We start from the raw sequence: 13,972 nt of genomic DNA on the forward strand, positions 1-13,972 counted from the left end.
ACAAATAATTTGAAAAGAGAACTATAGTATAAAGATTATAAGTATATGATATGTGTGTGTATAATATGCACTATATTGTTTCTATGATATATTAATGATAGTATACAAAATAAATAAAAAAAAATTAATTATGTGATTTTTGTCAAAATCTTAAACAAACAAAACATTTTTCATTTTACGATATAATATTAAAATTAACACAACGGAGGAAATAATCAATAGATTTTTTTTTTTGCAAACATCATCCGTTCATATAACAATATTATTTTCCTCCATAATAAAAAATAATTATAATGTCAAAATGGATAAATAATACAAAAATACGAAAACGGTAATAAACCAGGTAAAGTATTTCAAAACACAGTAGATACCCTTCAAGTACAAAAAATTAAAAATTAAAAAATAAAAATAAATAAATATATATTGTGTGAGCGTAAAAATGATAGTAGTAAGTTGGTGTTTTTACCGACGACCATTCAAGTGTATATAATTAGCAACCCTTTAAAGGGACGATAAATATATTAAAATATTTATATGCATATGTATACATACTTACGCAGGTATAATTCGCTTTCTAAGGAATTAATGTATGCTTATATATTTATGTATATTATGTTTTTTAATCTTATAATTTTAAAATAATATAAGGTTAAATGAAAATATTAAAAATAACTTGCGCGTTTTCATGCCTAATATTTATGATAAATATAAATATAATATAAAACGTGAAGTTATGCCTATTTTGATTAGTGGCATATAAGGATGTATTTTTTTTCAGTAATTCATAAAATGAGTTTATATAACCATTTTTAGTCTAAATTATGCAAAGAAATAGAATATAGAATACATTTATTATTTAATAAAAAATAAAAATATACCAAAGAAAATGTTTATATAACAATTATTGTATAGTATACACATAAAAAAGATCTGAAGTATGAATTGTGAACTCATAGATGGTATCATATATACATGCAAATGTATATATCCATATACATAATTGTATTATGCTTATAGATGCTTAAAAATGTTTTTTTAGCCTGCCTAGTTTTTATGCATATTTAATTCAAGCAATTGATTGTTGTCACATTTTTGAAATTAAATATTTTTTACACTATAAGTGTTGTGTGATATGCATAACAGTAGGGTAGCAAAAAGTAAAAAATACAAGGAATAGAGACCAGACGAAAAAAGCAGAAGAGAAGAAGGATGCTAAAGTTATAATGTTATGAACATGTTACACCTTTAAAGCAGACTTATTAAAATTCTAAACTATTTATTATTATTATTTCTTAAGGATAATAGGCATATCGAGAACAAAGTATACGATTAAAATATTAGATTAGATAAAAATAATTTTATATGAAAAATATATGACTATTTTTATTATTATTGTACACCTTTATACATAATATGAGAAATAAATTATCTGGAGTGTTTTTTTTGGGTATGACACATATTTAACAAAATATAGGTTATGATTACGATAAGTTGATAAATCGGGAAGTGAAAATATTTATAAAAAACGCTACCAATTTTGGGAAAATTAAGATTCATTAAGTTTCCGCTTATAATAGATAGTTGTCATGAAAAGGAGTTGATATAATGAATATCGAATATATGGTTCATAGATAGATGCATATGTATATGCGTTCTATATACACCAATACCTTTTCTCACCATACTTTTATTTTATTCTCTTAAAAGGGTGAAAACATTTTCCCCCCTACATATTAGAAAAAAATAATAAAATGGCGAGCCAAAAGAGTGGAATCCTTTCAAAGCTGGCAGGTAAATATTAGTTTATTCTAAAAAATATAAAAAATGAATATTTTTAAGAAAAATATATTTTTGAATTTATTTTTGATTTGCATAAATGAATGATAAATTTTTTGGGTAGTATATGGCGATGTAAAATGGTTGTAATGAAAAATTGTGGATACACTAATTGTAGTATATCTTTGTTATTATTTTATTAACTTTTTATTTTCATTACAGATATGACCATAAGCCTGTTTAAATTTCAAATGGATAACATAAATGAAGAAATCGATGAAAATATGAGCTCGTTAGAAAAAGCTATACTTTATGGAAACAGTAATTTAAAATGTCGTAAAATGGTATTTATAAAAGATATAATAAAACTATTAAATGATATAGATTATGAAGATTTTCAAAAAGATATATATCCCTTATTAGTAAAATTATGTGAAGAAAATAGTGAAATAAAATATGAAGTATGTAATAAAATAGGGGATTTGTGTGCATATATATTACAGAATAATAATGATGGTTGTAGTAGTGTAATAAGTTTATTATTTCCAATTATTGAAAATTTTATAATTAATTATAAAAATCATAAAAATATATTAAGATATATATTGAAATCGTTATTAATATTATCAACACATGTTAATGTAAAAACTCGAAAGAGACAAGTGTTTCCATTTATTATATATCTAATATGCAATGACCCCTATATGCAGATCGGGTTTATTCTGTTAATTAAAATGTGTTATATTTTTGATAGAGATAATATAGCTATATATAAGGTTTTGATTCCTTTTATAGAAAAGCATTGTATAAGTAATAATATTGAATGGAAAATATTGATATCGTCTTATTTTTTTAATATTTGTAAAATGCTGGATGAAAGTAATTTTATAAGAAACCAAATTTTTATTTTTAAGCATTTATGTAATGATGAATATGATACAATAAAAATTATTAACATTTTTAATTGTACTCATTTGTCATCTATATATTCAAAAAATTTGTTTTTTAATTTCTTTCTTCCTATATTTAATAATTTTCTAAAAAATAATAATCTATATGTTTTTTACTACTCTTTAATAAATCTGCTATTATTTTTATGTATATTTGAAGATATCAATATAATTCATCCATTTTATATTCGAAAATTAATTTTTTTTTTCAACAATTTGTTTTCTTCACACCTTTTTACTCTGAATTATTTAAATGAAACGGCCAAGAAAAAGACGAACTATATTTTTCTCGACAATACTGATGGGGTATATGATGACTCAAATTCAGCACAAATTTGGAATGGAGAAGAAAAAAGAGATGACACACCATCATATTCATTAAATGAAACTGATATGGCTACTGATTTTCAAAATTCTAAAAGTGAAAAAACTAATGAACCCACTATACAAAATAGAATTTCGGATGAATTAAAATATTATGCTAATTATTTAAACGGAGATATGTGTAAAGAAAACCAGCAAAATTTAGATGAAGTGATTGAAAATGGCATAACTAGAAAAATATGTAATGATGAGCAAAATTTAAGTGCTGGGTATGATATTATAAGCCCTATAGATGGAAAGGGATTGTGGGTAGAAGAAAAAAAAAATACACATCCAAATCCCCAAGCACAAGAGCTAGAACAAAACAAATCCGATACGAATATTTATAATGAAAGTGGTGAACGTGATGGAGTAGCCATTGTGAGCAAACCATGTGAGGTTGAATCAGTTGGAGAATCAAAAAATGAAATATTTTCTAGTGAATCTGAAATGTTAAATAAGAACAAAATGGAAAGTGTTTTACTTACATCAGAAATTTCAGAATTAGAGTGTTCATCTGTCCAAGAATTATCAAATGAAATTATATATGACGAAAATATTTATATTTTTATGAATAATGAATTGATAAACGATTTAATAATTAAAAATCATCATTTTTGTTCTAGTATAAGTCAATTTTTCAAAACACATGGTAATGATTATTATAAAAATGGTAGTCGTGACAAATATATTGATCGAAACATAATAAATTTAATGAAAAAAAGCAGTGATGATATTTTAGAAAATAAAATAAATGGAGAAACAATTGAAGGTGAAGAATTCGAAAAAGATGAAGAAAATGATTTTATCAACATAAATGAGAAAGACATAAAATACATCGATAATATATTTAATCATGATGATAATATTGATATATTACAAATTAAAGGGTGTTATTATAGTGAATTAGAAATAATAAAAAATGATATAATATATGGAAAAATGCTCTTAAGGGAAAAAAGGAGGGTACACAAAATTAACAATAATAATATGTACGATAGTAGTGATAATATAACTTTTGATATAGATTATGAAGATATATATACTATTGAAGGTGTTGATTTAGATTCTTTAAAAAAACTGTTTTTGTTTGATACCCCAAATAATGTGATTGTTTCGTATAATATAAATGCAGTATATATTACTGCTCTTCATATACCTGGATTAATTTTAATATTAAAAGAATATTTTTTCCGATTTTTTTCACATGTGTTTTTTTTCATATGCACATATCCATATTATTTTGTAAGAAAAACAATAGCATCATTGTTTTATGATATCCTCAGTAATTTGATGGAATCACCATTTTTTAAAATAAATACAGATAAACTATATGAGGACAGAATAAATATGAAAAAGCAAAAAAAATTTTTTAAAATAAATAAAAAAATCGAGGAAACAGATAAAAAAAAAATAAAGGAAGAATGCCCAGATGATATAGAAAAGGAACAAAATAATGATAATAATTATGAAGGTGAAAATTCTAATGAGCAATCTAATTTATATACACACAAAGAGGATAATATAAAATATCAGGATATAAGTCATATTTATAAAAAGGAACACCCTGAAATAGCGAAAACATTTAACAATGACTATGGGGCATATAATAATATGGAGCACATACAAAATTATAGTTTTGCAGGAAGTGGCAAAAGTTGTGAAAATTCTGAGGAGCATATCAATAGTTGTATTGTGGAAAAACCTGAGGAATTAGAAAATGAGAAAAATAAATTATGTGATGAAACATGGGATATGATATATTCTAATAATAGTAACACTAACGATAGTCATTATAGCCTTGATCAAGATCATACAAAACAGATTGCAACAGATACAATAGACCAAACCAAAGAAGAAGAAAATGATATTCAATTAAAAAAAGTAACAAACAATACACAAAGTTATAGCAAAAAATGGAGCTATGATAAGATGATAAAAAAGATTCAAAATAAAATAAACAGTGATTTGTATGCAAATGATTTTTTTATTAACGAAGAAAATGAGAATTATTTTTTTTATAAAAATTTTCTTGGCAAGTATGAAATGATATATATGAAATATATTCAAAAGTTTAAGAAATATTATTCTGATAATTCTCCGTTGTATTTTTTTCATTTTTTTATTTATTACTTTTTAAATGATTCAAATGTATTAGTTAAGAAGGCTATTTTAAAAAATTATGATAAAATTATAGAATTTTTTCCTAATAATACTCAAAAAGTTTTTATAAAATACTTGTCTAGTGTGCTAAATTTCAAAACATTGAATTATTCTTTACGCAAAAAAGTTTCAAAAATTGTTTTTAAAATTCTATCCAAAATTAATGATGCAAAGATTGTTAGGAATTATCTTTTCCCCATTTTTATGCGGTACGTTTTTTTCTTGATTCACTGAATATGTATGCATCCAGATTTTCGATTTATTTTTATTTCAATCATTTGCCACCCTTTTTGTCAAGTTGATTAAATGAGAAGAATATGTATATTTTGTATCTATTTCGAATTCATTTTATTTTATTCATTTTCATTTGGATATTTCCCCTTATACAGGCTATGTAAAGATGAAGCTGCAATAATACGTACCTACACCTCGAGTTACTTTTATTTATTCATAAAAAAGGGATGCCCCCGCATATAGTATAATTTTAATAAAAAAACGTATTATATAGTTTGTTATGCTTATAAAATAAATCGTTTATATAGCACATTTATGTTATGAAATGGCACTTCAATATATAATCACTAATTATATGCTATATATGTACATATAAAACACTATTATAATTTTCTCCCCCCTTTTAATAGCAATTTTTTTAAGAATGGAGGTGAAATATTACCATTGGAGGATTACAAAAAGGGTTAGCTTATTAAAAAGAGATAATCATAATATCGTTTTTTCATTTTTCATATCATTTTCATGATATCTAATATATTTTTCAATAGTTTTTACTGAGCATATAATTTTTTCCCTATTGCATACCTATTTTTCAGATATAATATTAACAAATTCAGAAAATGATGAATTAAGGAGTTTCCACTTCATAAGCGGAGAGGAAATACATGTATTAAAAACAGTTATATCCACATTTTACAAGTAAAAAAAATCATAAAAAAACAAAATTTAATTACACCTTATGGTTCAAAAAAGGATAAACTCAAAATGCATGATATATATATCACCCTTTTGTATTTCTTAGGAGTAACCGTTTTTATGATAGGCAGGTCTTCATAAAAATATGCGATGGCATAATTAAGTAATGCTAAAAAAGCTATAATAAAAAATATATTATGAATATGGGTGTGTTTTTACTATTTCCCATAGCCTTTGTTCATTTTTTATTATTTATATATATATATTTCCCTTTTTTTCAGTGAATGCCCAAAGAATTTGTTTTTACTATATTTTTTGAAACCCTTTATAAACTTGTCTGATGATAAAGTTCACGTTGTGCGAATGACGTGGGAAAATTGCGTTTGTTCGCAAATACAGAAAAGGGGATATATACTAACCGTCCCAAGGGTAAGAAATTGCACACTTATCACTGCGCATTTGTACTTATACACTTGCTCATTTCCTATTGATTATATCTATAGTATTGTACTTGATTTTATTCGTCACATAATTTGTACGCTTACTAGTGTAGTTTCATTTTTCAAACATTTTTTTTCGATTTTTTTTCAGGTTTTAGAAAAATTAAATAATTTACATGAAGAAAATAATATAAACGGTGTAGAAGCAATTATAGATTATGACGTTAACAAATATAATAGCATATCCATTGAAACATTCGATCTTGATGATCTTGATTCATAAAATATATTATTTATGTGAATATAATATCATGTTGTATATACATAAAGAAAGATACATAAAGTAACATTTGTTTCGTGTTTTTTATTTGTTTTCGTCTTTTTGTTTTTTGTGTCATTTCATTTATACGTAATAATATAAATAAATTAATTATTTGATATAAGAAACTCGAATTAGTAAATTAAAACAGGAACATCAATTAATTATTCTCTTAAATATTTGCTCAAACAGTTTTAAATTTATTTTAATTTGCTTTCTTAATAGTCCCTATGATTGCCATTATTTATCTCAAAATTTGGCAGTGCTTATTTTCGCTTTAAACCCTTAAAAAATATTCACACACATATATATATGTGTGTATCTTTTATATAAATGAGGAATATTTATACATATTCAAATGCGAAATAAAAATTTATTTTATTTTGGATAAGCTTTTATTAAAATGATATGATTTTGATTTTTAATATGCCTAAATATTTCATCAATATATGCAATATTTCTTAAATGGTTTAATAATAAATGGATTTTTGCATAAGTTTGTAAAGAATATTTTGTTTGATTAATTTTTTGAAACTCTGTGAAATTTGTATATTTATCACTTATTTCTGAATTTGATTGTGTTTTATTCCCATCTTTAAAACTTGAATTATTATTATCATGATCGTCATTTTGTTTATCAATATTTTCCTTTGTACGAATGTCAGCGTTGCATATTAAAAGGATATCTACAGGGGTACTATTTAGAAGATAATTTTTAATTTGATTAATTTTACGATCCATATCATGTGTTTCACAATTATGATATATTTGGATTTTCTTTGTTTTAACTGATGGATCTATGTTATAATAAGGAATTTTTTTTTTATAATTCCCTATATTGAAATTAGTTCCCAAATATGGCGATTTCCCCTCTTTATCAATAAATATATTTGATGATATGCTACTGGGCATATCTTCTATAGTAACTTTATTAGTAGTAATTTCTCCATATCTGTTTGATTTTGAGATATTTTCTTTTTCTTCTGCGTTTGTGTTTTTCCGCTCTGTCTTTCGTTCGTCATAACAATTTTTTTTAACAAACGAATAATCATTAATTTTTTTTTTTAGCTTGCCATCATTAGTATTGTATTCCCTAATTAAAGTATATATTTTATCTTTTTTTAAAAATGGTAATAAAATATATTTTGGATTTATATTATAATAAAATATTAGCTTTAGGAAGTTTCCTTTTTCGATAAAGGGCATCCTTATTCTAGCATTGGTATCCTTTAAAAGGGAAAAAGTTATTATGTTTGGGATAAAAATAATATAATTTAATAAAATCACAAATAATGTTAAATTATATGAAAAAAAATACAAAATTTTTATTTTGTTTATTTCACGGTTATCATAATATTTTCGTAATCACGGTATATATTTTTTTTTTATATTAAAAATAAATTTCCAGGAAAATTAATATATGCATACATCCAATATTGTTTCATTAAAATCACAGAAGATTGTTAACACATTTAAATTTGATAAATAAAAAAATGTTTATTTGTTTTTATAATATTTCTTACACATATTATTTATAATGTAAAAATAAAATTTTCCAAATTTGTAAAATATATATAATTTTTATGGAAATACACAACAATAAAAGTGAGAATATAATACACGAAATAATACTCACTTAATCATTAAATATCGCTTATACTACTATGATATAAAAAATAATATAAAAAGGATGATAATAATATGTGATGTAATTAATAAGTACAAAATCGAAAAGTGATAAAACAAAAATAATAGTGAAATATCATATATTACCACATCTCATCACTTAAAATACAAAAAAAAATATTAATATATTAGCAGATACATATGTCATAAAGGCAATAAAAAGGATTGGTAATACATGTATAGGGTAAACTGATCAGAAACTACACAATTAAGAATAATTCGATGTGTGTAAATTCTCCTTACTAACGGAAATGATATACATACACGCACACATATATATTTGAATAAAAATGTTTGTATGTTCACAATAAATAAAAGATACTTGTGAATTCCAATATATTTTTGCTTTAAAAGGTAACGAAAATAGCTAAATAGTAATGTAAAGATAAAAAAATTATACCAGAAGGCCAAAGAGTTTCGATATAAATATTGCAAACAATTTATAGTATATTCATAGGAAATATCTTACTTATTGTGTATTTTGTATGTGATTATATATAGGTATATGTAAATGTAAAATAAATCAAAAATATTTTTTCTAAGGGAAAGGTAAACTTATACATGCTTATATGCAGGTAAGCACATAACTAAAAAGAAAAAAAAATGGGATTAGTATTCTCCTCAATATTTTCTCGTTTATTTTCGAATAAAGAAATAAGAATATTAATATTAGGTTTAGATAATGCTGGTAAGACAACCATATTGAATAGATTACAATTAGGCGATATAGTTCAGACAATACCAACAATAGGATTTAATGTAGAAACAGTGAATTATAAAAATTTAAAATTACAAGTGTGGGATTTGGGAGGCCAATCCTCTATTAGGCCATACTGGAGATGCTATTATAAAAATACGAATGCTATTATTTATGTTATTGATAGTTCAGATGATGAAAGGATAATTAATACAAAATACGAGATAAATACGATTTTAAAGGAACCAGATTTAGAAGGTGTTTTGTTAGTTATATTAGCAAACAAGCAGGATGTAAATAGTTGCCTTCCCATATCACAAATATCAAAAGATTTAAATTTAACAACAATAAGAGATAGACAATGGGCAATTTTTGGTACTAGTGCTACGAAAAATGAAGGAATTACAGAAGCTTTGGATTGGCTTGTTAGCAATTTAAAATAATTTGTACATATTATATGTATGTATGAGCGTGCAGTGTGTTTTTATAAAAATAGGATTTTATTATTTGGGTATATAAGCCTAAGAGCATGTAAATCCTGCAATTGGTACATATATATTTTACACTTTAGGGAATTTTGAGTTTTTATTTTTGAATTTATACTTTTAATTTATAATAATATTTGTGTAAAAAAATATTTATTATTATTCTTATTTATTTTGTTACATGTAACACATTTTTTTCTTAAACTATTAAATACTGTTGTTTGGTATTTGTATGTATATATATATGCATGCATAATTATATGCGGAATTATTATTTTAATATTTTTTTTAGTTATTATTTTGATTATAAATTCTTCGATAATATTGAAATGCATTTTTTGTTTAACAATTTTCTGATTGTTTCATATTTTTTTATCTTCCATACATTATTTATTTTGTATATATATTAGAAAACTTCGAACAAAATTTATAAGGTATGTGTATAAATACGTCGTTACCTTTCATTTACTAAGCTGAAAAAGATATGTAAATATAAGAAAAAATTCCAGGTTAAATATTTTATAATAAAGATAATTTATTTTAAGAAATGTAGAACGATTTTTTTGTGAATACTTTGGGTTTATTTCTTAAAAAATAAATATACCCCTTTTTATTCGATTTATTGGGGCCTCATTATTTTACCGTTTTAACAATAAAATAATCTGAATACATAATGAAACGAGCCACCAACTTGAAGAATACAATTTTTTTGAAAAATTTACGATAGTAAGTTTATATATGGGGAAATAATTGCATAATTGTTCTTAAATAGTGTAGTTTTCCAAATTGAAATTGATTTTGTTTGATATAAGTAGTATAATTGGACATGTGACATATATGAATATATATCTATGTGAATTTTATTTTAAAAATATATCCCTTCTTTTTTGTCGTTTCCCCAAAGCTTTAACACATCACTTATTAAATCGAAGATAGATGTACTTGAGAATTATGCGAAAAAAAATCAGTTGCACAAACTGAGGATGGATCATCTATTTGAAGTGTTTAAATTGTAGGTGGATATTTTAATGATAGAAATCATAATGGAAATAATAGCATTGAATAATTATAAGATTGGGAAATTTTAACGTTTTTTTAGGTCAAAGACTGAGGAAGATTATAAATTGTCTCTGCATTTATTAAATGTTTACTATAACTTTGGTAGAAATTTAAATACACAACAGGATGTAAATTTATTTTTTGCATTAATTTTAAGGACAAATCAGCTAAATGAAGCAAAAGATGTAATATATAATTAAAAAGGAAATATATACTATTTTAAGGAATAAATATTTTTTATATTTATCATTTATTTAAATTTATTGTTGTTAACATATTATTTTTACTCATTATTTTTGAAGCTCTTGAAATATTTCAATGGATGGTTATTATGCCCACCCTCTAACAAATATATATTATTATGTATGGAGGAGTTTTTTAAAAAAAAACAATATTATGATGTCAGGGAAATATTTTCTTTTATTAGACAAAATAGGTGATATATTTTTTTAAGAAGAAGGAAACAAAGAAATATATGCTTATAAAGATATTCATATAAATAAATATATATGTATGTGTGAATATATGGTTTCATTATTTTCATTTTTATTAGCCAAATACAATTGGAGAGTGCCTTCTATACAATAACAATTAAATCCATGATAATGTTGGAAAAAAACTCCATTGAAGAGGCGATGATAGTAAAGCAAAGAGATGAACTGCGAATATATATTCCTCTAAATTTTGCAGCATACATTAATAATTTTTAACTTGGATATTATTTTTCTTTGTTCCACCCAGATTTACGACGATTCCTATAACATGTCCATATATTTAACAAATGAAATTCACAATTTATTATTAGGTTAAAAGGATATTAAATATGTATAATTTTGTCCACACTATTAGTTACATGCTTACAAATCCGATTATTGTATGTGCATATGTATATATATTTATTTGTTTGTTTTATATATTCATATGTATAATGCTTTACCCACCTATCAGAAAACAACTTATATAATTATTATCACGAGAAATCAGAGAAACCGGAGGTAATAAATATTTAGTGCATTTATAAAATGAAATTTATTTAGTTTTATTGTGCATATATCCAAATTCATATATGGGTATTTGATTTCTTTTCCGCTTTTCTTTTTTTAATTCAGAATTTAGAAAAATTGGACACTTATGAAAAGAACATCAAAACAATTATTGTAATATAAAAATAAAAAACACACTAAATGAGGAAATAATTATGAAAAATCACAATATATACTTATGCTTATTTAATATTTTAATATTTCGTTACATAAGCATTGTGCCCATGTCGTAGTTCCATTCATATAATTGTTTTTTTTTCTATCATTTCCACTATACTTATAGGTACGAATGATAAATGAATCAATAAAAAATCGAAGATACGTAAAGCTGTCTTCCAAAAGTTTGAGTTTGCTTGCTTGGACAAATATTTACTTTGATCTAAAGGATATAATTTCGTAATATATATTTAGCAAATTAAATACAAACAAAAGGATATGCAAATAAAAAGAAATAATATAAATGTGTATTTCTTTATTAATCTTTCGAATTTATAGATCAAATATTTTTTATATTTAAATTGATTTTTTAGGAAATCAAATCATGATATAATAGATATCAAGGAATGTAGCGGATGGCTGGATATTTTAAAACTATCGTGTGTGTACAACCAAATATCTGAATGGTACATATATATATCTTTTGTGTAGACTTAGTGGATATAAATTGCTAATAAATGAAAGCCCCACATATATATAGTCATACATTTGTATATATAAGAACTCATATTAATGCAATTTTCAATATGGGCATAATATATACAAATGTCCCAATGAAAAAAGAGGAAGTTATTATATCATATTTATAACCCGATTAATTATTTTTTTTTAGTTACAGCAGTTATTTTTCAGAAAAGTTTAAAGATGCATTAAAGGATATGAAAGATGACGAAGACGCTGTTAAGGTATGGATGAAAAAACAGATATATTTCTTTTTAATATTTTAAAATAATACTTTGAAATTATTAATGATTATTTTTTTTATTATTACAGGCATTGGAATATATCACCACTTATTTTGGAGACGAATCTTAGAAAAATGACATTTTCTTAAAGTTATGCAAATATAGGACTTTTTTATCCAAGTTATAAAAAAGTATATTAATTTAAAAAATTTTTCCTTTATAAATTTTATGGTACTTACATTTATAAAAGTAATCAAACATAGTAGTCTGCATACACAACAGTGGTTATACATATTAAAATATAAAGAATAATAAATTATACATAATTTAAATGAATTATTTCATTTGATGTTTATTTATCCCCATTTTTTTTGTTCATTATATTTTGTTTTCCCTTCATTCCTTTTTTATTTTTTTTTTTGTAATTTCTTTAAAATATGTTTTTTTATAAAACAAATATATTATACAATTAGAATAAAATATCATAAATATATTTTTTTATATAATACAATCTTTGAGCATATTGTGCATATAAATGCTCCACACATCTGAGGAATATTTAAATATTATTTACAACGTCGTAAAATTAACAATAACGGTTTCAAAAATATATTTGGGATTTTATTATATTTTTAAAGTATATCTTTTAAAATAGTTAAAAAAAATAATAAATAAATTAAAGAATATTATTATATTTAATTAAATATACCGAAAAATATATAAATAAAAATATTAATAACGTATTACATATTTATTACATAAAATAAAAGCTAACTAGAAATAATAATAAAACCACATTCTCTATATTAAAAATAAAATAAATAAATGCTGCATATATAGTATGCATATAAAGTGTATAATGTAATTGTGCGGCCTTAATATATTATTAAAAAATAAGTATAACCCTATTCCGTGACGGTAACATAAGTTATATATGCTTATTTATTATACATATATATTATAATTATCATTGAAGTGATATATATATTTTTAATTACAAAATAATTTAATCTTAAAAATATTTTATCTTATTATAATGGAAAAACAAAGTAAAATATATAACATAAATGTAAAAAATCATAGCTTATTAGAATAAGTAAAAAATAATAAAATTAAATAAGGATATCCTAATAAATATGGATAATAAATGTAAATACAT

At 23.0% G+C, this 13,972-nt stretch overlaps 4 protein-coding genes across 4 annotated transcripts; 3 read left to right on the forward strand and 1 right to left on the reverse strand.

The window, feature by feature from the left end:
* Positions 1 to 1,751: 1,751 nt before the first annotated feature.
* PCHAS_0518400 (conserved Plasmodium protein, unknown function) lies at positions 1,752 to 6,905 on the forward strand (the record flags this gene model as incomplete). Its single annotated transcript, XM_016800194.1, has 8 exons — positions 1,752 to 1,791; positions 1,999 to 5,461; positions 5,642 to 5,728; positions 5,897 to 5,949; positions 6,083 to 6,185; positions 6,289 to 6,345; positions 6,464 to 6,611; positions 6,774 to 6,905. 8 exons carry the CDS (start codon positions 1,752 to 1,754, stop codon positions 6,903 to 6,905), a joined length of 4,083 nt encoding a protein of 1,360 aa, XP_016655226.1.
* A 414-nt stretch (positions 6,906 to 7,319) lies between these two features.
* PCHAS_0518500 (translation initiation factor IF-3, putative) lies at positions 7,320 to 8,147 on the reverse strand (the record flags this gene model as incomplete). Its single annotated transcript, XM_727504.2, has 1 exon — positions 7,320 to 8,147. The coding sequence occupies one exon, from the start codon at positions 8,145 to 8,147 to the stop codon at positions 7,320 to 7,322; it is 828 nt and encodes a 275-aa protein (XP_732597.2).
* A 1,083-nt stretch (positions 8,148 to 9,230) lies between these two features.
* Positions 9,231 to 9,767, forward strand: PCHAS_0518600 (ADP-ribosylation factor, putative; the record flags this gene model as incomplete). The annotated part of the gene is made up of 1 exon (XM_736948.1): positions 9,231 to 9,767. One exon carries the CDS (start codon positions 9,231 to 9,233, stop codon positions 9,765 to 9,767), a length of 537 nt encoding a protein of 178 aa, XP_742041.1.
* A 715-nt stretch (positions 9,768 to 10,482) lies between these two features.
* On the forward strand, positions 10,483 to 12,943 carry PCHAS_0518700 (conserved protein, unknown function; the record flags this gene model as incomplete). The annotated part of the gene is made up of 12 exons (XM_016800195.1): positions 10,483 to 10,535; positions 10,714 to 10,821; positions 10,909 to 11,053; positions 11,171 to 11,304; positions 11,422 to 11,509; positions 11,610 to 11,673; positions 11,817 to 11,863; positions 11,978 to 12,025; positions 12,195 to 12,307; positions 12,442 to 12,534; positions 12,741 to 12,813; positions 12,902 to 12,943. 12 exons carry the CDS (start codon positions 10,483 to 10,485, stop codon positions 12,941 to 12,943), a joined length of 1,008 nt encoding a protein of 335 aa, XP_016655227.1.
* Positions 12,944 to 13,972: the final 1,029 nt, after the last annotated feature.

Source organism: Plasmodium chabaudi (assembly GCF_900002335.3).
Source record: "Plasmodium chabaudi chabaudi strain AS genome assembly, chromosome: 5".
Taxonomy (NCBI): Eukaryota; Apicomplexa; class Aconoidasida; order Haemosporida; family Plasmodiidae; genus Plasmodium; species Plasmodium chabaudi.